This window comes from Somniosus microcephalus, chromosome 8, assembly GCF_052327205.1.
Source record: "Somniosus microcephalus isolate GS21.2 chromosome 8, FLI_Smic_1.0, whole genome shotgun sequence".
In the NCBI taxonomy this organism is placed as follows: Eukaryota; Metazoa; Chordata; class Chondrichthyes; order Squaliformes; family Somniosidae; genus Somniosus; species Somniosus microcephalus.
The window spans coordinates 47,004,122-47,027,549 of record NC_140994.1 but is presented as its reverse complement, the minus strand read 5'-3'; the positions used below and the strand labels follow the sequence as shown (position 1 = coordinate 47,027,549).

Genomic DNA, 23,428 nt, shown 5'->3' with positions numbered 1-23,428 from the left:
ATTTATTATTTTTAATAACAGTGCTGGAAACAGTTCTGACAAAGGGTTCGACCCGAATCGTTGACTCTGTTTCTCTCTCCTCAATGCTGCCTGATCTGCTGAGTTTCCAGCACTTTGTTATTTCAGATTTCCAGCATCCGCAGTATTTTGCTATTGTATTTATTTTTGTTGTACTTGATGTGAAACTTGTTGCTGGTACTGAGCAACAATACTGTCGACGAAAGGTCATTGACCTGAAACATTAACTCGGTTTCTCTCTGCCTGACCTGCTGAGTATTTCCAGCATTTTCTGTTATCTTAAATTTACATTATGTGCCCACTTGTTACTCAAGGTCTGCTTCACCCCATCAACCATTTGTTTAACAGGAAATGAACCAGGAGCAACAAGCGCAGTGCTCACTACAGGCTTATTTCTGTGCATACTTGGTCACACTGAACTAAAATTCCAGGTCCACGTCCTCCATTTCGGAAACAGAACTTCCCTCTTAGTTCGATACCAAACACCAACATGGGTGAAAGCCAGCAACTTGAATTAACAGCACCAACACTGGCGAAGGCGGAACACACCAGAATTGGAGAAATAAACAGGGTCGTGAGCGATTTTACCCACCGATCACATCGCCATAAATTCTTTAGCGACAAAGGCAGCCCCCCTTTCCTCCTTCCCAACCCTTTCACAAATAGCCAGCGGTATCTCAAAGAGCACAAGCACCCAGACTAGGGCTATCCGTCAGTCAGAGAAGCACATGGTCATACTATAAAACTGAGTCAGAGATATGAGGAAAATCGTGATAACACCTTCAGCTATTTTATTAACTCAGACTGAAGATATTGAAGGAGAGTCGCACCGGATCCCAATTATTACGGCCTTTCCACAGGCTGAGAGACTGGGAAGTCTTTCGTTCCGACCACCTTTCCCCCTCTACAAGTCCCAGTGGTGCACCCCCTCCCCGTCTCACACACTGGTTTAATCAGGAAAAAAAAAAGGTCTCGTAAACGCATGAGCAGCTTCCCAGCGACACTGGGTGGCTCCGTAAAAGGGTTGAAAGGAAGGCTCGTTGTACCTCAGCCCACGCAACGCCAGACTAAATTAATTCACTAATTCATTCACCTGTAGTCACAGACAAGTTGCACATTCAGAGTGGAATGGAATCCTTTTCTGTTGATAAAAATTGCAGAGTTCAAATGAAGAGCAAGCAAGGAAATGTCTATGCAGTCAATGGCACCCTGGGAAAGCCTGCAATGAGTGTAAAACCTCATGGCAAATGGGATACTTGTTTCTCATTAGAGAGCCTGTCACTTGTTTTACAGTACATTGCAAACTGAGGTGTTGCTTATAACTTCAGTAGCAGCCCGAAAGGCACCAGTGGAATAAAAATTCAAATCTAGTCTCTTGACAGCCATAGAAAATGCTGTCCTTGCCCTGCTGAGGCTACAGCAGTTGACAGATTTCAGTGACTACTTCCTTGGTGAAGCAATGGCACTTGCTGCATGGTCCTTGCTGAAGTTGAGGGAAGAGAATAGCTCCCTGAAGACACTCCATGCATATGGCCTCCTGCTAAGTGCCCTGCTCCTCAGTCTAGCAGCTTGTTGTACTCTGTGTAACCTCTCTTCATTCTTCCAGTCACGTCCAATTCCCAGAGTAAGCCCTACTAGGCCTTCCATATCTGGAAGCAACTTCTTTCACCAGAACATTTTAAACAGAACTGCATGACCACTGCCTGTAGGGTATTGAAACCTTAGCCGTCTAGAAAACCTCCGGAAGCACCTACAAGTCGACTAGCAGCCAGAATAAATAATCCAGCAAATATATTCCAGAGAAAAAAGGGGAGTAAAAGAAAAGACAGCCATCCGTGGCTTAGTAAAGTAATAAAGGATAGTATCCGACTGAAAACAAGGGCATATAAAGTAGCCAAATTTAGTGGGAGGATAGAAGATTGGGAAGCATTTAAAAGCCAGCAAACAATAACTAAAAGATTAATTAAGAAAGGGAAGATAGATTATGAAAGTAAACTAGCAAAAAATATAAAAACAGATAGCAAGAGTTTCTACAGCTATATAAAAAGAAAAAGGGTGGCTAAAGTGAACGTTGGTCCCTTAGAGGATGGGACCGGGAAACTAGTGGTGGGGAACATGGAGATGGCAAAGACGCTGAACAAATATTTTGTATCAGTCTTTAGAGGACACTAAAAATATCCCAACACTGGACAAACAGGGGGCAATGGGGGGGGGGGGGGGAAGAGGGAGGAGCTAAAGACAATTAAAATCACTAAGGAGATGGTACTCAGTAAAATAATGGGACTTAAGGCGGATAAATCCCCCGGACCGGATGACCTACATCCTAGGGTCTTGAGAGAAGTGGCGGTAGGGATTGTGGATGCATTGGTGATTATTTTCCAGAACTCCCTGGACTCAGGAAAGGTCCCGACCGATTGGAAAACTGCTAATGTAACACCCCTATTTAAGAAGGGAAGTAGACAAAAAGCTGGAAACTATAGACCAGTTAGCCTAACATCTGTGGTTGGCAAAATGTTGGAGTCCATTATTAAGGAAACAGTAACAGAGCATTTGGATAAACATAATTTAATAGGACAGAGTCAGCATGGTTTTATGAAGGGGAAGTCATGTTTGACAAATTTGCTTGAATTCTTTGAGGATGTAACATACAGGGTGGATAAAGGGGAACCAGTGGATGTAGTGTATTTGGACTTCCAAAAGGCATTTGACAAGGTTCCACACAAAAGATTACTGATCAAGATAAGAAATCACAGGATTGGGGGTAATATACTGGCATGGGTGGAAGATTGGCTATCTAACAGAAAACAAAGAGTTGGGATAAATGGTTCATTTTTGGGCTGGCAATCAGTAACTAGTGGTGTTCCGCAGGGGTCAGTGCTGGGACCCCAACTCTTTACAATCTATATTAACGATTTGGAGGAAGGGACCGAGTGCAACATATCCAAGTTTGCCGACGATACAAAGATGGGAGGGAAAGCAATGAGGACATAAAAAACCTGCAAAAGGACATAGACAGGCTAAGTGAGTGGGCAGAGATTTGGCAGATGCAATATAATGTTGGAAAGTGTGAGGTTATGCACTTTGGCAGAAAAAATCAGAGCAAGTTATTATCTAAATGGAGAGAAACTGCAAAGTGCTACAGTACAAAGGGATCTGGGGGTCCTGGTGCATGAAACACAAAAAGTTACTATGCAGGTGCAGCAGGTGATCAGGAAGGCCAATGGAATCTTGGCTTTTATTGCAAGGGGGGATGGAGTATAAAAACAGGGAAGTCTTGCTGCAGTTATACAGGGTATTGGTGAGGCCACACCTGGAATACTGCGTGGAGTTTTGATTTCCATATTTAAGAAAAGATATACTTGCTCTCGAGGCAGTTCAGAGAAGGTTCACTCGGTTGATTCCGGAGATGAGGGGGTTGACGTATGAGGAAAGGTGGAGTAGGTTGGGACTCTACTCATTGGAGTTCAGAAGAATGAGGCGATCTTATCGAAACATATAAGATTGTGAGGGGGCTTGATCGGGTGGATGCGGGGAGGATGTTTCCACTGATGGGTGAGACTAGAACTAGGGGGCATAATCTAAGAATAAGGGGCTACCCTTTCAAAACTGAGATGGAGGAGAAACTTCTTCACTCAGAGGGTAGTAAATCTATGGAATTTGCTACCCCAGAGAGCTGTGGAAGCTGCAACATTAAATAAATTTAAAACGGAGATAGAGTTTCCTAGCAGATAAGGGAATTAGGGGTTACGGGGAGAGGGCAGGGAAGTGGACGTGAGTCTAGATTTGGATCAGCCATGATCCTATTGAATGGCGGAGCAGGCCCGAGGGGCCGTATGGCCTACTCCTGCTCCTACTTCTCATGTTCTTAACCTACAAGTGCTGCATGATCCTTTTAAATCGTGCTGGGTCCTCCATGTCATAGTCAGCCGAGCGAGATAATGACAGGGCGTTGGCTAGAGTGTGGAGAACCAAAATGGAAGTAGAGGCTTCAAATCAGCATTGTCATGATTTGCCTGCTGTTGGCGATCACACACATGTACAAACCCCTTTAGCAAGATGGTGTGCTGTGCACTTTGCACCTTCTACTTAGGTGACAGCGTAGCAAATAGTTGCTACTCGGACCAATTTAACCCTCAGTGTTCTTGTATTGTACGAAAACTTTAGACCCAGATTCTCAACATTCTTATTTTTATAAGCAACATTAACTGAGAACAGCAGTACAAGATCCAAATCATAAGATAGTAATTAAGCATTACTTTCTGGGCAGACATACTGCGCTATGTTGCAGATTCAATGCAATATTTAAAATTGTGTCATAGACCATGTAATCTCCAGTTCAGCACGTCTTTAAATTCTACTTTAGAACAGAAATTAACCAATGTGAAGTGTTTAATAGCTTTAACAAAGCACGATTAAAATTTATTGAGACGTCTTCCATTTTAAAAGTGTGGATGCAGTGCAGGAATACAAGACAAGGAACACTTAATATACAAAATTTATTGTTAAAATTAAATTTCGTGCAACAAAAATTTAAAGCATAGTATAAAAAGCAATATTTTTTATATCAATGTACAATTCCAATCCTTGATACAAATACTTAAAAGCAAGAAAATAAAAGCTTTTGTAGTTGGAGTTTACATCACAATTAACACTTTACTCATCAATTGATAGTTGCTTCATATTTACCCCTCTCTACAAGCTGTAAACGTCAAAATCATAAAGACATTGGTCCTTCTACCAAAATTTCCAATACAACATTAATATATCCTTTTTCCATCAACTGCCACAAGCAACTTACTGAACAAAATATGCAGTACATCATAAGCTCACCCGGACCTATTTAAGTGCACAAAAGGACAGGAAAATTAAAAGGCTGATAAATGCATCTATGGCGCAATTTCTGCAATCTACATGCAGATGGGATATAAGAATACGACTGGATGTTGGGTTTTCTATTTTTGCGATCTGGTAATACGCCCAGTTGGCTTGGCTGGTTGTGGTGTGACAGGAAGCCTCTTTTTTGTGCTCACTGCTGCTTTACCCGTTTTTCTGCCTTCAGTTGTTATCTTTCCAGTCACCTTTTCACCTATAAAAGTCACAGAAAAACAATAGGGGTATTTAACTTAAAGCCTAAATTTTAAAATACCAGTGGTACAGATAAACCAGTACATAACTAGATCTAGTATTGTGTAATAACACAGGGCTAATTATTAATCTTACAGTAAAGGATCCTCTGGGGAAGAGTGATCATAATGATAGAATTTCATATTTAGTTTGAGTGTGATGTGGTTAAGTCCAAAACTAGGATCTTAAATTTAAACAAAGTCAATTACAGATGTATGAGGGGCAAGTTGGCAGGGGTAGATTGGTAAATTAGGAACATAGCAACAGGAATAGGCCATTTAGCCCCTCAAGCCTGTTCCGCCATTCAATGAGATCATGGCTGATCTGCGGCCTAACTCCATATACCCGCCTTTGCCCCATATCCCTTAATACCTTTGGTGAACAAAAAGCAATCAATCTCTGATTTAAAATTAACTGATCTAGCATCAATTACCGTTTCTGGAAGAGAGAGTTCCAAACTTCTACCACCTGTGTGTAGAAGTGTTTCCCAATTTCACTCCAGATAGGTCTGGCTCTAATTTTTAGACTATGCCCCCATGTCCTAGACTTCCCAACCAGCAGAAATAGGGTAGATAGAGAGAACCTATCTGTTCCCCTTAATATCTTGAAAACTTTGATCAAATCACCCCTTAACCTTCTAAATGCCAGGGAATACAACCCTAGCTTGTGTAATCGCGCCTCGTAATTTAACCCTTGGGAGTCCGGTGAACATTCTGGTAAATCTACGCTGCACTCCCTCCAAGGCCAATATACCCTTTCTAAGGCATGTTGCCCAGAACTGCTCACAGTACTCCAGGTGTGGTCTAACCAGGGCTTTGTATAGCTGTAGCATAACCTCTACCTGCCCTTGTATTCTAGTGCTCGAGATATAAAGACTATTCCATTAGCCTTTTTGATTATTTTCTGTACCTGTTCATGACATTTTAATGATCTATGTACCTGGACCCCCAAGTCTCTTTGGACCACCACTGTTTTAGCTTTTCACCATTTAGAAAGTATCCTGTTCAATCCTTTTTAGGTCCAGTGGACAACCTCACATTTGCCTACACTGAAATCCATTTGCCACCATTTTGCCCATTCACTTAATCTATCAATATCTCTTTGCAATTTTATGCTTTCATCTACACTGCCTACAATGCCACCTATCTTTCTGTCATTGGCAAATTTGGATATGTGGCTTTCTATCCCATTATCCAAGTCATTTATAAATAGTGAACAGTTCACCCCAACACAGATCCCTGCAGGACACTAGTCACACCCTGCCAATTAGAGTACCTGCCCATTATCCCTACACTGTCTCCTGCTGCTCAGCAAATTTTCCTAACCAGGTCAATAATTTGCCTTCAATTCCATGGGCGCCAACCTTAGTTAACAGTCTCTTATGAGGGACTTATCAAATGCCTTCTGGAAGTCCATATAAACAACATCCATAGACATTCCCCGGTCAACTACTTTAGTCACCTCTTCAAAAAATTCAATTCGGTTCATCAGGCATGATCTACCTTTTACAAATTCATGCTGGCTCTCTGATCAGCTGAAAACTTTCAAGGTGTTCAGTCACCCTATCCTTAACTATAGATACTAGTAATTTCCCGACAACAAATGTTAGGCTAACTGGTCTATAATTCCCTGGTTTCCCCCTCTCACCATTCTTAAATAGTGAAATAACATGTGCAATTTTCCAATCTAAAGGAATGGTTCCTGAATCAAGAGAACTTTGGAAGATTATAGTTAGGGCATCTGCAATGTGCTCCCCAATTTCCTTTAAAACCCCGAGATGAAAACCATCTGGTCCTGGGGATTTGTCACTCTAGATTAAAAGATATGACTGTAGATAAGCAATGGCAAACATTTAAAGAAATAATTCATAATTCTCAACAAATAATTCCCTTGAAGAAATAAGCTCCACTGGACAAGTAGTACAACCATGGCTAACATGAGAAGCTAAGGATAACATTAGATTAAAAGAAGTGAATTACAAAAAGAGTAGTAAGCCTGAGGATTGGGCGGGTTTTAAAAATCAGGACGACCAAGAAATTGATAGAGAAAATAGAAGATAATAAACTAGCGAGAAATATTAAAACAGATTGTAAGAGCAAGGGAGAGATTAGCAAAATTAAAAGTGGGTCCCTTAGAGGCAGTCAGGAGAAATTACAATGGGGAATAGGAAATGGCAGAGATGCGTCAGTCTTCACAGTAGAAGTCACAAAGACCATACAATTGTGGGGGACCAAGGGTCTGATGCGAGTGAGGAACTTAAAGTAATTAATATTAATAAGAAATAATACTGGAGAAATGAATGGGACAAAAGCAGAGAAATCCCCATGACCAGATGGCCTACATAGAAACATAGAAGATAGGAGGAGTAGGCCATTCGGCCGCTCGAGCCTGCTCCGCCATTCAATGAGATCATGGCTGATCATCCAAATCCAGTACCCTGTCCCTGCTTTCTCCCCATATCCCTTGATCCTTTAGCCTTAAGAAATATATCCCAACTCCTTCTTGAATATATTTAATGAATTGGCCTCTACTGCCTTCTGTGGTAGAGAATTCCACAGATTCACCACTCTCTGGGTGAAGAAATTCCTCCTCATCTCTGTCCTAAATGGCTTACCCCTTATCCTTAGACTGTGACCCCTGGTTCTGGACTCCCCGACCATCAGGAACATCCTTCCTGCATCTAGTCTGTCTAGTCCTGTTAGAATTTTATGTTTCAATGAGATCTCCTCTCATTCTTCTAAACTCCAGCGAGTATAAGCCCAATCGACCCAATCTCTCCTCATAAGTCATCCCTGCCATCCCAGGCATCAGCCTGATGAATCTTCGCTGCACTCCCTCCATGGCAAGAACATCCTTCCGCAGATAAGGCAACCAAAACTGCACACAATACTCAAGATGTAGTCTCACCAAGGCCCTGTACAACTGCAGCAAGAAATCCTTGTTCCTGTACTCGAACCCTCTCGCTACGAAGGCCAACATACCATTTGCCTTCTTAACCGCCTGCTGCACCTGCATGTTTACTTTCAGCGACTGGTGCACAAGGACGCCCAGGTCTCGTTGCACTTCCCCTTCTTCCAATCTATTGCCATTCAGATAATAATCTGCCTTCCTGTTTTTGACACCAAAGTGGATAACCTCGCATTTATCCACGTTATATTGCATCTGCCATGCTTCTGCCCAATCACCCAACCTGTCCAAATCATCCTAGGGTTTTAAAAGAGGTGGCTGCATTGGTCTTGAATTCACAGAATCACAGAACCCCCACAGTGCAGATAGAGGCCATTTCGGCCCATCGAGCCTGCACCGACACATATCTCACCCTATCCCCGTAACCCCACGTATTTAATCCCCTAACACTAAGGGTCAATTTTTATCATAGCCAAATCAACCTAACCCGCACATCTTTGGACTGTGGGAGGAAACCGGAGCACCCGGAGAAAACCCACGCAGACACGGGGAGAATGTGCAAACTCCACACAGACAGTCGCCCGAGGCCGGATTTGAACCCGGGTCCCTGGCGCTGTGAGGCAACAGTGCTAACCACTATGCCACCGTGCCTAGATCTCATTGAAACATAAATTGCCTAGATTCTAGAATGGTCCCAGTGGATTGGAAGGTGGCAAATGTAACCCCACGGTTCAAGAAAGGAGGGAGAAAGAAAACAGAATTATAGGCCAGTTAGCCTGACATCAGTTGCAGAATCTATTAAGGACATGGTAACAGGGCACATGGAAAAAAATCATGATTTGGGAAGAGTCAAAACGATTTTATGAAAGGGAAAGTGTGTTTGGCAAATCTATTAGAATTTTTTGAGGGTGAAACTAGCAGTGTAGATAAGGGAGAACCAGTAGATGTCGTATATTTGGATTTTCAGAAGGCATTCAATAAAGTGCCACATGAGGTTATTACACAAAATTAAGGCTCATGGGATTGGAGGTAATATATTAGCATGGATTGAGGATTGGTTAATGGACAGAAAACAGAGAGTAGGAATAAACAGGTCATTCTCAGGATGGCAGGGTGTAACTAGTGGAGTACTGCAAGGATCAGTGCTTGGGCCTCAGCTATTTACAATCTATATCAACGACTTAGATGAAGGGACCGAGTATAATGTATCCAAGTTTGCTGACGATACAAAGCGAGGTGGGAAAGTAAGCTGCGAGGACGACGCAAAGAGGCTGCAGAGGAATATAGACCGGTTAAGTGACTGGGCAAGAAGGTGGCAGATGGAGTAAAATGTGAAATTATCCACTTTGGTAGGAAGAATGGAAAAGCAGAATTTAAAAAAAGTGAGACCAATAAATGAGATTCAGAGGGATTTGAATGCCCTTGTACACTACTCACAGAAAGTTAACATGCAGGTACAAGCAAGCAATTGGGAAGGCAAATAGTATGTTAGCCTTTATTGCAAGGGGGTTGCAGTACAAGAGTAAGGAAGTCTTGCTGCAATTATAAAGGGCTTTGGTGAGACCACACCTGGAGCACAGTGTACAGTTTTGGTCTCCTTAACTAAGTGTATAATTGCCTTAGAGGGGGTCAGCCATTTAAGACTTGAGGAGAAATTTCTCCACTCAGAGGGTTATGAATCTTTGGAATTTTCTACCCCAGATTGCTATGGATGCTCAGTATAATCAAGACTGCAATCGATAGATTTATGGGTACTAATAAAGGAATCAAGAGATGAGGATAGGGCGGGAAAGTGGAGTTGATGTAGAAATTTAGCCATGATCTTATTGAATGGCTGAGCAGGCTTGAGGGTCCATATGGCCTACTCCTGATCCTATTTCTTATGTTCTTATAACATGGATGAGTAAGCCAGAGAATGAGAATTTCCAATTAAAAAAAAGTAAGATACATTGATCTGTAATGTGAACCAATGAAGACAAAAGGCAATTGTGTGAAATAGTAGACATATTAGAATCCAGTGTAGGCTTTTATCTTTTTGCCTCTCAGGAGTCAGCATTACCAGTTGCACTCTGATGGATAAGGATGAGCAGTGAATCTTTTCTCACCCCTTTCCAATGTTCTCTGGTTAGTCGTTGTTGAAATGCTCGCAATCTCTCTCTTCTGTCTTTATATAACCTTTCAATGTTAGTTGATTGGCTTGAATTTGCTTTACATACTTATTATTGTTCCAATATTGCCAGTTTACAATCTGTACAATGTTTTAAAAATTACTTTAATTTTTGTCTATGGTTTCTCTCATGCAGCTATTGTCATGTAATTCATTAAAAAAAAAAAAACAGCCATTTACTTGCAGCTATTTAATATTTCAAAATAATTTCTTACTGGTTTTAATTTGAATTTCTTACTGAACATTCTACAGGCAAGTAAAAATAAGTTCTTACCCATTTTTGATTTTTTAGGAGAGACATCATCTGTGGTTTCTGCAACAGCACGCTTTCCTCTGAAGGTTCTTTTTGAGGGACACAAGGATGCTGGTGTAAGTGATGCACTAGCCAGTGGGTGAACTGAAATCGGTTCTATTTCTGCAGCTTCACAAAGTTTATTAGCCCTTGTAGCCCTCTTAGCTGGTTTTGAAGATTCCACTTTCAGGATGCCAGTCTCTTGTTCTTTGCCTTTATCTTCTGCCTCATTTTTCCTGGATTGTATATTCTCATCACTATTTGTGCATGCTTCAAGATTAGTTCTTCTCCCCCTTTTATTTATCAATTCATCTTTCTCTACTTGAGTAACAGAAAGAATAGCAGTTCCCTTGCCATAGCAGTTTTGTCCTCTTCTGGTTCTGTTTTTTTCAGCTTTGTTTGTTGAACTTTCTACTACTTGTTTATTTTCAGTTACACCCACGCTGAACTCCTGATTGATTACAGCTGGCGCATTTCTTTTAACCATTCCACGGCCACCCTTTCTGGGGGTCTTAACAGGATCAACTGTTTCATCCTCGATTTGCAGCCCTTCCTCAAAGATTTCTTGCACAACTGATAGAGCATCTTTCTTTGCAATTTTTCTTTTACTGCGTTTATTACTAGCTGGCCCAGGCAGCTTTTTGCTATCAGCTTTTGTTTTCTGAGCATCTTCTTCCTCAGTTTGAGTAGATTCTTTTGAAGCTCCCTTGGACAAATTCCACTGTTCTGCAATTTCCTCTGCAGTATCAGGAACTAAACTTTTCACTTCACATTTTGTTGCAATCTCCTTTGCAGATCGTCCTTTTCTAACACTTCTCTTAGGCAGAGTGTTCTCTTTGATTTCATGCCCGTCTGACGATACCACATCCATTTTCTTAGTATCGTTTGTCACTTCAGATGCTCTTGCTGCTGTATTAGTAACTTTACCTTTACTAGAGAATCTAGTTTGTTTAGTAGCTTCAGTTTTACTTGCGATATCTGAATTAACCACTTCATTGCCACTAACAGGAACATTCAAATGGCTTCTCTTCTCTTGCATAGCCATTTCTCCAACAGCAACACCTTCAACATTTGACAGGCAAGCAAGAGTTCCTTTAGCTGAAGGCTTTGCCCGTTGACCAACTTTACTTTTGACATTTTGAGGAGTTGGTTCATTTTCTTGCAGCAACACCCGTTCATTTGCAGTATCCAATTGCACATCAACTGTAGCCACCTTCAGCTGCTGTTCAGTTTGTTCTGGTACAGCTTCACTTACAACCAGTAATTCCTTTGCTTGCTTGCCTTTCTTTCCTTTCTCCATTGTTCTTGATGAAGGCATGTGTTCCTCTTCAGTCATTTTAAGTTTTCCTTCTTTGCTTGAAGATATTTTTACTGGAACGTGTGGCTCTTCACCAGTAGTTGCCATTAATTTCTGCTCCGTTGTGTTTCTTTTTGATTTTCTAGGAGACAATTTTTTTACATCTTCTTCCTCATTTTGAGTTACTTTCTGTCCAAACTTTCCTCTCCGCAATCTTTTTATTGGTGTAGGTGATAGTTTTAAGACCGATTCAGTATGTTGATTAGTCTCCTTTTTATGCATTTTCATTACAGGTATTCCTGCATTGACATTTTCAGCATCTTCACATTTGTCCTTTTTAGTGAACTCCTGTAGTTCACAAGGTGCATCAGTTTCTTTCCTTTTTGGCCTTTCTTTCTGCTGTTTAGCTGATTCAAGGAATTTGTTTGCATCAGTAGTTACTTTGCTGTTTGCATGCTTAGATACTTTTCTTGATGTTTCTACTGACCCTAGTGAAACTTGTGGATTTATTTCCTCTTTTGCAGCTTTTCCTCTTCTTGACCTCCTTTCAGGTACAGGCAACTCTGTTCCATTAAACGTCTCTTGTAATGTCTCTACTGCAGAGTCTGCTAATTTGGGAGATGTCAAGTTAGAATTCCAGTGTACAGTTTTCTTCAATAGGGCTTTATCCAGTTCGTCCTCTTTTCGCAATCTCTTTTCTGGAACAGAATCCTGTTTAAATTCTTCCAAAGGCAAATCTTTAATTGCTCTCTTTCCTCGTGTGGATCTATATTTCGAGCTAGCCAATTCTTTCTTTTCAAGTATTTTTACATCTTTAGTCTTTACTCTTGCTCTCACAAATCCAGCTGGACCAGAATTTACTTCTGCTTTATCAACTTCTTCCTGATCTTTGAAACTACTTTGTAAGTCAATTGATTCCTTTACATTCTCAACACGTGCACAGCGAGCACCTCTCTTCCTTGTATACCCATTTGTTGTTCCATGTATTTTTTGCACCTCTGTTTCTTCAACATTTATATTCTTTCTCCTCTGTGGTCTTCCTGTTGTAATGGGTGCTTTTACATCTTCAACTGGAAGATCATTAACCTTCTCTGTATCTTTTATGAAGGTCTTTGGTGATGTAAGTCCATTTTTCATTACCCCAGATTCAACATTTTCAATTTCATTCTTTTTTTGAGATATCTTTCTCAAAGAAGAACCGTCTAACTCCTCAATTTGTGCATATTGAGTTTCTTTCTTACCTTGTGAGGTCTTTGCTACAGCAGGTGATTCTTTCACTTCAGTAACTTGGGTACTTTCAGTTTCCTTCTTCCTTCTTTGTGGTCTCTTTCTTGAAGTTAAATGCACCACCTCTTCAATTTGTGCTACTGTAGTATGTTTCTTTTCTTGTGTGCAGGTCTTTGCTGAAGTAGGTGGACTTATTACTTCAACTTCTTGAACATTTTGGGTTTCCTTTTTGCCTTCTAATGATTTCCTTACCGATGAAGTAGTTTCATTTACTTTGCCAATCTGCCCATCTTGAGACCCTTTCGGGTCTAGTGTAGTTTTGTGGAGTGTGAATAACTCTTTCATTTTGGCACTGTGAACATTTGGGACTTTCTTCTCCCCCCTCAATGATTTAATTATTGGTGAAACCAGGTTGTTCACTTCCTCAATTTTTTTACCTGGAGATTCATTCTTGCTTGATGTGGTATTCTTTGAGCCAGGCAATTCTTCCAATTCAACATCCTGAATGCTCTGAATTTCACTCTTCTTTTCAATGATCTCCTTGCCTGTGGCTTCAACTCAATTACTTCCTCAGCTTGTACATGGGGAGATTCTTTCTTGCCTGGTGTAGTTTTGTTTGGCGTAACTAACATTTTCACATCAACGTCTTGGGTTTTCTTCCCCCCTTTTATTGAGGTAGGCAATTCTTCCAATTCAACATCCTGAATGCTCTGAATTTCACTCTTCTCTTTCAATGATCTCCTTGCCTGTGGCTTCAACTCAATTACTTCCTCAGTCTGTACAAGGGGAGATTCTTTCTTGCCTGGTGTAGTTTTGTTTGGCGTAACTAACATTTTCACATCAACAGCTTGGGTTTTCTTCCCCCCTTTTATTGAGGCAGGCAATTCTTCCAATTCAACATCCTGAATGCTCTGAATTTCACTCTTCTCTTTCAATGATCTCCTCGTCTGTGGCTTCAACACAATTATTTCCTCAGTCTGTACAAGGGGAGATTCTTTCTTGCCTGGTGTAGTTTTGTTTGGCGTAACTAACATTTTCACATCACCGTCTTGGGTTTTCTTCCCCCCTTTTATTGAGGCAGGCAATTCTTCCAATTCAACATCCTGAATGCTCTGAATTTCACTCTTCTCTTTCAATGATCTCCTCGTCTGTGGCTTCAACACAATTATTTCCTCAGTCTGTACAAGGGGAGATTCTTTCTTGCCTGGTGTAGTTTTGTTTGGCGTAACTAACATTTTCACATCACCGTCTTGGGTTTTCTTCCCTTTTACTGAGGCAGGCAATTCTTCCAATTCAACATCCTGAATGCTCTGAATTTCACTCTTCTCTTTCAATGATCTCCTCGTCTGTGGCTTCAACACAATTATTTCCTCAGTCTGTACAAGGGGAGATTCTTTCTTGCCTGGTGTAGTTTTGTTTGGCGTAACTAACATTTTCACATCAACGTCTTGGGTTTTCTTCCCTTTTACTGAGGCAGGCAATTCTTCCAATTCAACATCCTGAATGCTCTGAATTTCACTCTTCTCTTTCAATGATCTCCTTGCCTGTGGCTTCAACACAATTATTTCCTCAGCTTGTACATCGGGAGATTCTTTCTTGCCTGGTGTAGTTTTGTTTGGCGTAACTAACATTTTCACATCAACAGCTTGGGTTTTCTTCCCCCTTTTTATTGAGGCAGGCAATTCTTCCAATTCAACATCCTGAATGCTCTGAATTTCACTCTTCTCTTTCAATGATCTCCTCGTCTGTGGCTTCAACACAATGACTTCCTCAGTCTGTACATCGGGAGATTCTTTCTTGCCTGGTGTAGCTTTGTTTGGCGTAAGTGACGTTTTCACATCAACGTCTTGGGTTTTCTTCCCTTTTATTGAGGCAGGCGATTCTTCCAATTCAACATCCTGAATGCTCTGAATTTCACTCTTCTCTTTCAATGATCTCCTCGTCTGTGGCTTCAACACAATTACTTCCTCAGTCTGTACAAGGGGAGATTCTTTCTTGCCTGGTGTAGCTTTGTTTGGCGTAAGTGACGTTTTCACATCATCAGCATCTTGAACATCTTGGATTTTCTTCCCTTTTAATGATTTCCTTGTTGAAACCATTTTGCTTACTTCCTCGATATGTTCAACAGGACATCCATTCTTGCCTGGTGTGGTACTCTTTATTGTTGTTGGGGAGTCTTCTGCATTAGTAGCTTGTATTTCTTCCTTTTCTTTTAATGATTTCCTCGTTGGCGAAACTAGTTTGTTTACTACAGCTTGTCCATCTTTAGATTCTAAAACAAAAAGAACTTGCATTTGTAAAGCACCTTTCACAACCTCAGAATATCTTAAAGAGCTTTACAACCAAAGTACATTTTTTGAAGTGTAATCACTTTGTAATATAGAAAATGTGGCAGCCAATTTGCACACAGCAAGGTCCCACAAACAGCAATGTGATAATGACCAGATAATTTGCTTTAATGATGTTAGTTGGGGAATAAATATGGCCACGAAAACTCCCTTGATCTTCAAAACAGTGCTATGGGATCTTTATGTCCAGCTGAGAAGAAAGACAGTGCTTCTGTTTAAAGTCACATCTGAAAGATGGCGCTTCCCTCAGTGCTGCACTGAAGTGTCAGACTAAATTCTGTGCTGAAGTCTCTGGAGTGGGACACGAACCTACACCCTTCTGACTCCGAGGCGAGAGTGCTACCACCGAGCCACAGCGGACACCTACTTTACAGATTATGTCTTTAATTTTATTCTTCTTGCAAATCCTTTTTATTTTTGAGTATATTGTTCATCTCTCTCTCTACTTCAATATCTTTTAGGATGTCCTCCCCTTGCAGAAATCTAGTGCATGGCTGCCACTCCCCCGCCCCGGCCAGAATTGCTGAAATCTATAATCCCACCTGAAAAGAGTCGGCAGAGGATAAAGAGTGCGGGGAGCCGAGGACAGCGGACCTGAAAGGAGTCAGCAGCACCGGAGAAGGCAGAGAATTAATCAGAGCAGCTGAAGGCAGTTAATTAGGGAAATTAGGCCTACAAAAACAGGATTCGCAGTGCGATTTGAACAGAGTGCTGGGAGTTGGGTGAATGAGGGAGTTAAAGTGGGTGAGGAGTGGAAGGAGGAGCTCCCTTGCTTCGCCTTTGCTTTCCCTAACTTTTCACCCTGTAGGAATTGGTTCTTACTTTACACCCAGGAAAGAGTTCGAAAGCAGGAGCAGTCAAACAACAGCAACTGCAAAACCGCTAAAGTGACGTCCCAACAGGGAAGGAGCCGATTGGTAAGTAGGACCTGGTGAGTACTTCTACAGTACAGTCGTTAAAGTAAAAGTAAGGTCTCTAGTTTAGAGTAAGTAGTGTTTAAAGTGAAGTAAGGTCCCTAGTGTATTTAATATTCATTAATTTAGAGGCAGGGAGTAAATTAAGGGTAGGACATGGCAGGGCAGCTCAGCAGCGTGGAATGCTCCTCCTGTGCTATACGGGAAGTCAGGGACACTTTCGGTGCCCAGGAAGTATCTGCAGTTGCAGCTACTGGAAATTCGCATTTCGGATCTGGAGCAGCGGCTGGAGTCACTGTGGAGCATCCACGAGGCTGAGATCTACGTGGATAACACGTTTAGGTGGTCACACCGCAGGTAAAGCGTGCACAGGCAGAAAGGGAATGGGTGACTGACAGACAGTAAAAGAACTAGGCAGGTAGTGCAGGAGTCCCCTGGGTCCATCTCCCTCTCCAACAGATTTTCCGTTTTGGATACTGCTGGGGGCGATAGTTTCTCAGGGGAATGCAGCAAGAGCCAAGTCCGTGGCACTACGAGTGGCTCAGCTGCACAGGAGGGGAGGAAAAAGAGTGGGAGAGCAATAGTGATAGGAGATTCCATCATAAGGGGAACAGATAGACGTTTCTGTGGCCGCAGACATGACTCCAGGATGGTATGTTGCCTCCCTGGTGCCAGGGTCAAGGATGTCACTGAGCGGCTGCAGGACATTCTGAAGGGGGAGGGTGAACAGCCAGAGGTCGTGGTCCATATCGGTACCAACGACATAGGTAGAAAGAGGGACGAGGTCCTGCAAGTAGAATATAGGGAGCTAGGAAATAAATTAAAAAGCAGGACCTCAAAGTTAGTAATCTCAGGATTACTCCCAGTGCCATGTGCTAGCGAGAGCAGAAATAAGAGAATAGACCAGATGAATGCGTGGCTGGAGAGATGGTGTAGGAGGGAGGGATTTAAATTCCTGAGGCATTGGGACCGATTCTGAGGAAGGTGGGACCTGTACAAGCTGGACGGGTTACACCTCGGCAGAGCCGGGACCAATATCCTCGCAGGAGGGGTTGCAGTGCTGTTGGGAAGGATTTAAACTAGTTTGTCAGGGGACTGGGAACCTAAGTGTGGGCCCAGAAAGGAGAGAAACAAAGTTGGAAGTGCAAGTTAGAAAAGTAGTCAGTAAAACTAGTAGGGAGCAGAAACAAAGGCCAACAGTAAAGAGGGTCAAAGTGCAGAAAAATATTAAACAGGCAAAGTTGAAGGCACTTTATCTAAATGTACGTAGCATTTGCAACATGGTGGATTAATTAATGGCACTAAGAAATAAATGGGTATGATGTAATTGCCATTACAGAGACATGGTTGCAGGGTAACCAAAGCTGGGAACTGAATGTTCCAGGGTACTCAACATTTAGGAAGGACAGACAAAAAGGAAAAGGAGGTGGCGTAGCGTTGTTAATAAGGGATGAGGTCGGTACAATAGAGATAAAATATCTTGGCTCGGCAGATCGTGATGTAGAACTGGAATCAGTTTGGGTGGATCCAAGAAACAGCAAAGGGTGGAAAACATTGGTGGGAGTTGTGTATAGGCCACCAAACAGTAGTGGTAATGTAGGGCACAGTATCAATCAAGAAATTAGAAGTGCATGTAACAAGGGCAATACGGTAATCATGGGGGACTTTAATCTACATATTGACTGGGCAAATCAAATTACCACTAATGGTGTGGAGGACGAATTCTTGGAATGCATGCGAGATGGTTTCCTGGATCATTATGTGGAGAAACCAACCAAGGAACAGGCTATTCTGGATCTGGTACTGTGTAATGAGAAAGGGCTAAATCAATAATCTTGTGGTAAAGGGGCCTTTAGGGACAAGTGACCATAATATGATTCAAACTTAATGTAAAATTCAGAGCGATGTAGTCCAAACTGAAACTAAGGTCTTCAATCTAAACAGAGGAAACTACAGGGGTATGAGGGACAAGTTGGCCATGGCAGATTGGGAGACTACACTAAAAGGTAGAACGGTGGACATACAATGGCTAACATTCAAGGAAATAATGCATAATTTGCAACAAACATATATTCCTCTAGGGCATAAAAACCCAAAAGGAAAAGTGATCCAACCATGGCTAACAAAATAAATTAAAGCTAGTACGAAGTCAAAGGAGGAAGCTCATAAAGTTGCCAGAAAAAGCAGTCAGCCTGAGGATTGGGATCTTTGTATAAATCAGCAAAGGAGGACCAAGAAATTGATAAAGAAAGGGAAAATGGAATACAAGCACAAACTAGCGAAAAATATAAAAACAGATTGTAAAAGCTTCTATAGGTATGTGAAAAGGAAAAGACTGGTGAAGGTAAATGTAAGTCCTTTACAGTCAGAGACAGGAGAATTTATAATGGGGAATGAGGAAATGGCAGAGAAATTAAATACTTTGGGTTGATTTTCAGTGTGCCATGAGGCGGGCTTTTAGGCGTGCGGGGGGGCTAAAATCCCGAATTCGGGGGTCCCCCCCCATGTAAGTTTCAAAGGAGGCGGGTACCCGCCCCGCACTGGGAAGGGATTAGTGCCAATTAACTGCCTGTTAACAGGTAGTTAACAGGCAGTTTTTAGCCTAATCCCTATTTTGAAGGGTGTCGTGTGGGATTCCCGATGGCTCCAAACCACGCCAGGTTAGAGTCGTCGGGCTGAAGGACTTGGAGGGGTCGAGATGTCGGTGTTCAGCTGAGTGATGGGTGCATGAGTGCAAAGGTAAGTGTGTTTGGTGTGTCTAAAGAAGTTTAAATTACCTGTACTTACCTTTACAGCCTTCCTTCCTCCAGACTTCGGGAGTCCATCATTTAGCCAGCACAGAAAGCAGATTGGCTGCGATCTGTCAAAAGTGACAGCTTGCAGCTTTCAGTGCCGGCGAGATTTCTAACTGAGTCTGTGGAGAAGGACTCAGGTTAGAAGTAAGATGGTCAGTGTTTGACAGCTTCAAACAGCTGTGAAACACTGATATTTCATCTGTCAACACGTTTTGACAGATGAAATTTCAGTCTGTGACGTCACCTGTTGCCAGGTGGCCCTTAATTGGCCTGCTGAGCTCGCTGGGCGGGCTCAACAAGGCCAATCAAGTGAAAATCGCGTGGATTGGCCGCATCTCGATGGAGGCGGGACTACAACCCGAAAGTTGTAGCCCCGCCTCCTTCCCGACTTCTGAATGAAAATCCAGCCCTTTGTTTCTGTCTTCACGGAGGAAGACACTAAAAACCTCCCAGAAATATGAGAAAACCAAGGGTGTGGCGAGAATGAAGAACTTAAAGAAATTATTAGTAAAAAAAACAGGACTTGCAAAATTAATGGGGCTAAAAGTCAATAAATCCCAAGGGCCGGATGACTTACATCCTAGGGTTTTGAAATAGGTGGCCATTGGGATAGTGGACGCATTGGTCGTCATCTTCCAAAATTCTGTAGATTCTGGAACAGTTCCTGCAGGTCGGAGGATAGCAAATGTAACCCCACTATTTAAGAAAGGAGGGAAGAGAGAAAACGGGAACTACAGGCCTGTTAGCCTCACATCAGTAGTTGGGAAAATGCTGAAATCTATTATAAAGGATGCAATAACTGGGCACTTAGAAACTAATAGTAAGATTGGGCAGAGTCAACATGGATTTATGAAAGGGAAATCCTGCTTGACAAACCTATTGGAGTTCTTTGAGGATGTAACTAGTGGAGTAGACAAAGGGGAACCGGTAGATGTGGTGTATCTGGATTTTCAGAAGGCCTTCGATAAGGTCCCACACAAGAGGTTGGTGAACAAAATTAGGGCACATGGAATTGGGGGTAATGAGGATGTGAAGAGGCTTCAAGGGGATCTCGACAGGCTCAGTGAGTGGGCGAGAAAAATGGCAGATGGAATATAATGTGGATAAATGTGAAGTTATCCACTTTGGTAGAAAAACAGAAAGGCAGAGTATTTCCTAAATGGTGAAAGATCAGGGAATGCAGATGCTCAAAGGGACCTGGGTGTCCTTGTACATGAGTCACTGAAAGTGAATGTGCAGGTGCAGCAAGCCATTAGGAAGGCAAATGGTATGTTGGCCTTCATTACAAGAGGATTTGAGTACAGGAGTAAAGAAGTCTTACTCCAATTATATAGGGCCTTGGTGAGACCACACCTGGAGTACTGTGTATAATTTTGGTCTCCTTACCTAAGGATATACTTGTCATAGAGGGAGTGCAATGAAGGTGCACGAGATTGATTCCTGGGATGGCAGGACTGTCGTATGAGAAGAGTTTGAGTAAACTAGGCCTGTATTCTCTTGAATTCAGAAGATACAAAATTATTCCAGGGCTTCATAGGGTGGATGCTGGGAGAATGTTTCCCTCGGCTGGGGAATCTAGAACCAGGGGCCACAGCCTCAGGATAAAGGGTAGGCCATTCAGGACTGAGATGAGAAGAAATTTCTTCACACAGAGGGTGGTGAATCTTTGGAATTCTCTACCCCAGAGGACTGTGGAGGCTCAGTCATTGGGTATATTCAAAACAGAAGTTGATAGATTTCTGACTAGTAAAGGCATCAAGGGATTTAGCGATAGGGCCGGTGAATGGAGTTGAGGCAGAAGATCAGCCATGATCTCATTGAATGGCGGAGCAGGCTCGAAGGACCGAATGGCCTACTCCTATTTCTTATGTTCTTATAAAATATTTAGTACATATCTAAAATTAGCTGTGTTTACTAGCACATTAGTGTTTAACAGCTTTTGAACTACACGTTATAGATTCCAAGGAGGCCAAAACTGGACTCAAGAAAAAGTCCAGTAACTTCATGCATACTGATTCTTTCAAACAGTTATATTCCATACACATGGGTAAAGACAGGTTTCTTATTCAATCGGCTTTATTCTTTTAAGCCTAACACATACGTAGAACGAGGTTAAGATCCCAAACTAGTGGGAGAATTAAATTCATCATCAGGCTCTCTTCCCAATAGTCACATTAAGTAAGTAAAACAAAAATATGTTTAATTGTATAACTAATTTTTATACAGAAAAAAATACTTGTGTTGTGTTACGGGGGAGGTCAGTGGAATTTTTATAATGCAGGAGAGGGTCCTCAGAAGCAAAAAGGTTGAGAACCCCTGGTCTAGATGGTTAAGAGGCAGTTACTATTCTAAGAAGCTTGTTCAGATGTTTTAGATCAATTAGGCTATAACCCACAATTGATCTTGAGGTACAATCGACTTTCTTCATCTATCAGCACTGTATTCAGATTAGTACTTTGATCACAGCATGTTGTTCCCTGAAGCTTGTGTAAATTAGACAAAGTCATATGGGTGGTGGGGCACCATAACTAATGGGCTCTTGCAGCTAGACACTGGACAATTAGGAAAAAAATGGAGGTAAAATTGTCAATACTGAGATAAGTGAGCACAGGAAAATCTGCTAGGTTGAAGACTTGTGGACTCCCTGCTGGCCACTACATTTACCATGGGAAAGGTTTTCACCACTAAAAGGACTTTCTCTTTATCCATTGGATGTAGGAAGATTATTTGAAAAAGCTCAAAATTTGATTTCACTCCCTAGAAATTCATTAAAACCATTCCAATTGAATGAGATGCTAGGGGAAGTGATAAATTTAGCCAAAATCATAATTATTTAATAATTCAGTTCTGAAATCATACCAGTTATTTCTCTCTCTGAAAAATCAACATGGCCATCCTTGGGAGTTTCAGGTTGATCGGGTCGTTGCGTGCACTCTTCTTTGGAAGATTTGGCTTGAACTCGTCTTGTCCTAGTCACCTGAAGCAACAAAAATACTTACTCACAAAATAGATAAATGGTACAGAATGATAAGAGCTTGCAAAGGTTCCTGTTTCACATACCCAAGTTCAAATGCTCCACTCAATTTTAACCTAATAAGAATCACTAGCTAAATTAAGTACTTTATCATAGTTGGATGACCGCGGAGCACCAAGACAAGCCCAACTGTACACCAGTACCTTGCTTGTTGTCATAGGTCATACTTTAGACCACTTACAATTCCTTAATGACCTTGAAATTTAGTTTGGTAAACACACAAATTAGGGCAATTTCAAGCACAGGAACATACCTGAACACAAGGTTTTCTTCCTGGGACAGAAATCTGAATTTTGGCTAAATTACCACCCATCTTAATCATCACACAGCAAAGTAGGCTTGCAGGCTAAACTAGGTAGAGGGTAGCACTTAAGTGGATGCCCGAGTGTTAGGGAGACACCCATCTCCCTTTCTAGTGTGCAAGGTCTACTGTGGCAGGCCACTTGGACCCAGTAATTATGCCAATTTTCCCAACTGAGAGGGCACAGTAGCAAAGCTAGGTGGATAGCCAAGGCCCATTGGAATGGGTGCAACAGGTCATCCACTGAAGTGGACTTCATCTTCAGCCATCTCGACTATCTTGCCACAGGATCTAGATGAAGGAAGCAGAGAGTGAGGCAGACTGCGCAAATCTTCTGCATTAGAATCCGATTTACACGCTGGTACCATTTTCATCGTCACAACACCACACCTCAAAATCCTGTGACGATGGGCCAGCAGCGAAGTAGCAGGTGCGGATTCACTGGAAGTTGTAGTTGCGAACCTGCACATGGGCAGCTCAGTATAGAGTCGCTCCCAACTAACCCAAAGCAGCAGTCGAGTTCGGTAGCCCCAAATGACTGCGCAGACCTATTTAGGATCTCACTGCTCACCCTCGTTCTATGAGGAAGGGGTTAGAAAAGGTACCATAAACACTTCCTGCTTCACTAACTCCTGATCAGTTTACTGCAGCCGATAGAAATCCCACATAAATAGTCAAAACAAAAAGAGAGCCAAATACTTAAACATAGCAGCTTGGAATGAGAGAACACTCCAGGACACAATTAGCAAGACCTGAAAGGAGAAGTGCACTGATCAGTAGGGAACAAAGACTGTATAATACCAACATTGTTGCTCTCAGCTAAGTAGAATCTGATCATCAGTCCTGGAAGGGAGTCATTGATAGACATAGCATGGGGAAAATGCAACAGTAATGGAACACTGCTCCTTAAGATGTATATGAATCATCTGACCATCATATTGACTTCTAAGCAATTACAAAACTACAAGGATTCCAAACACTTACTACATACTGGTTCACCATAA

The 23,428-nt window shown here is 42.0% G+C and overlaps 1 protein-coding gene across 1 annotated transcript in view; it reads right to left on the bottom strand.

The window, feature by feature from the left end:
• Positions 1 to 4,499: 4,499 nt before the first annotated feature.
• The window catches only part of mki67 (marker of proliferation Ki-67), a 67,041-nt gene continuing 48,112 nt past the window's right edge, over positions 4,500 to 23,428 (bottom strand). The window contains exons 14-17 of the mRNA XM_085994686.1: positions 21,949 to 22,066; positions 13,878 to 15,304; positions 10,491 to 13,500; positions 4,500 to 5,104 (exon numbers count right to left, since the gene is read on the bottom strand). Coding sequence (XP_085850812.1) covers positions 4,971 to 5,104; positions 10,491 to 13,500; positions 13,878 to 15,304; positions 21,949 to 22,066 — 4,689 coding nt within the window. The 3' untranslated portion in view covers positions 4,500 to 4,970. The remainder of the gene's footprint in view (positions 5,105 to 10,490; positions 13,501 to 13,877; positions 15,305 to 21,948; positions 22,067 to 23,428) is intronic.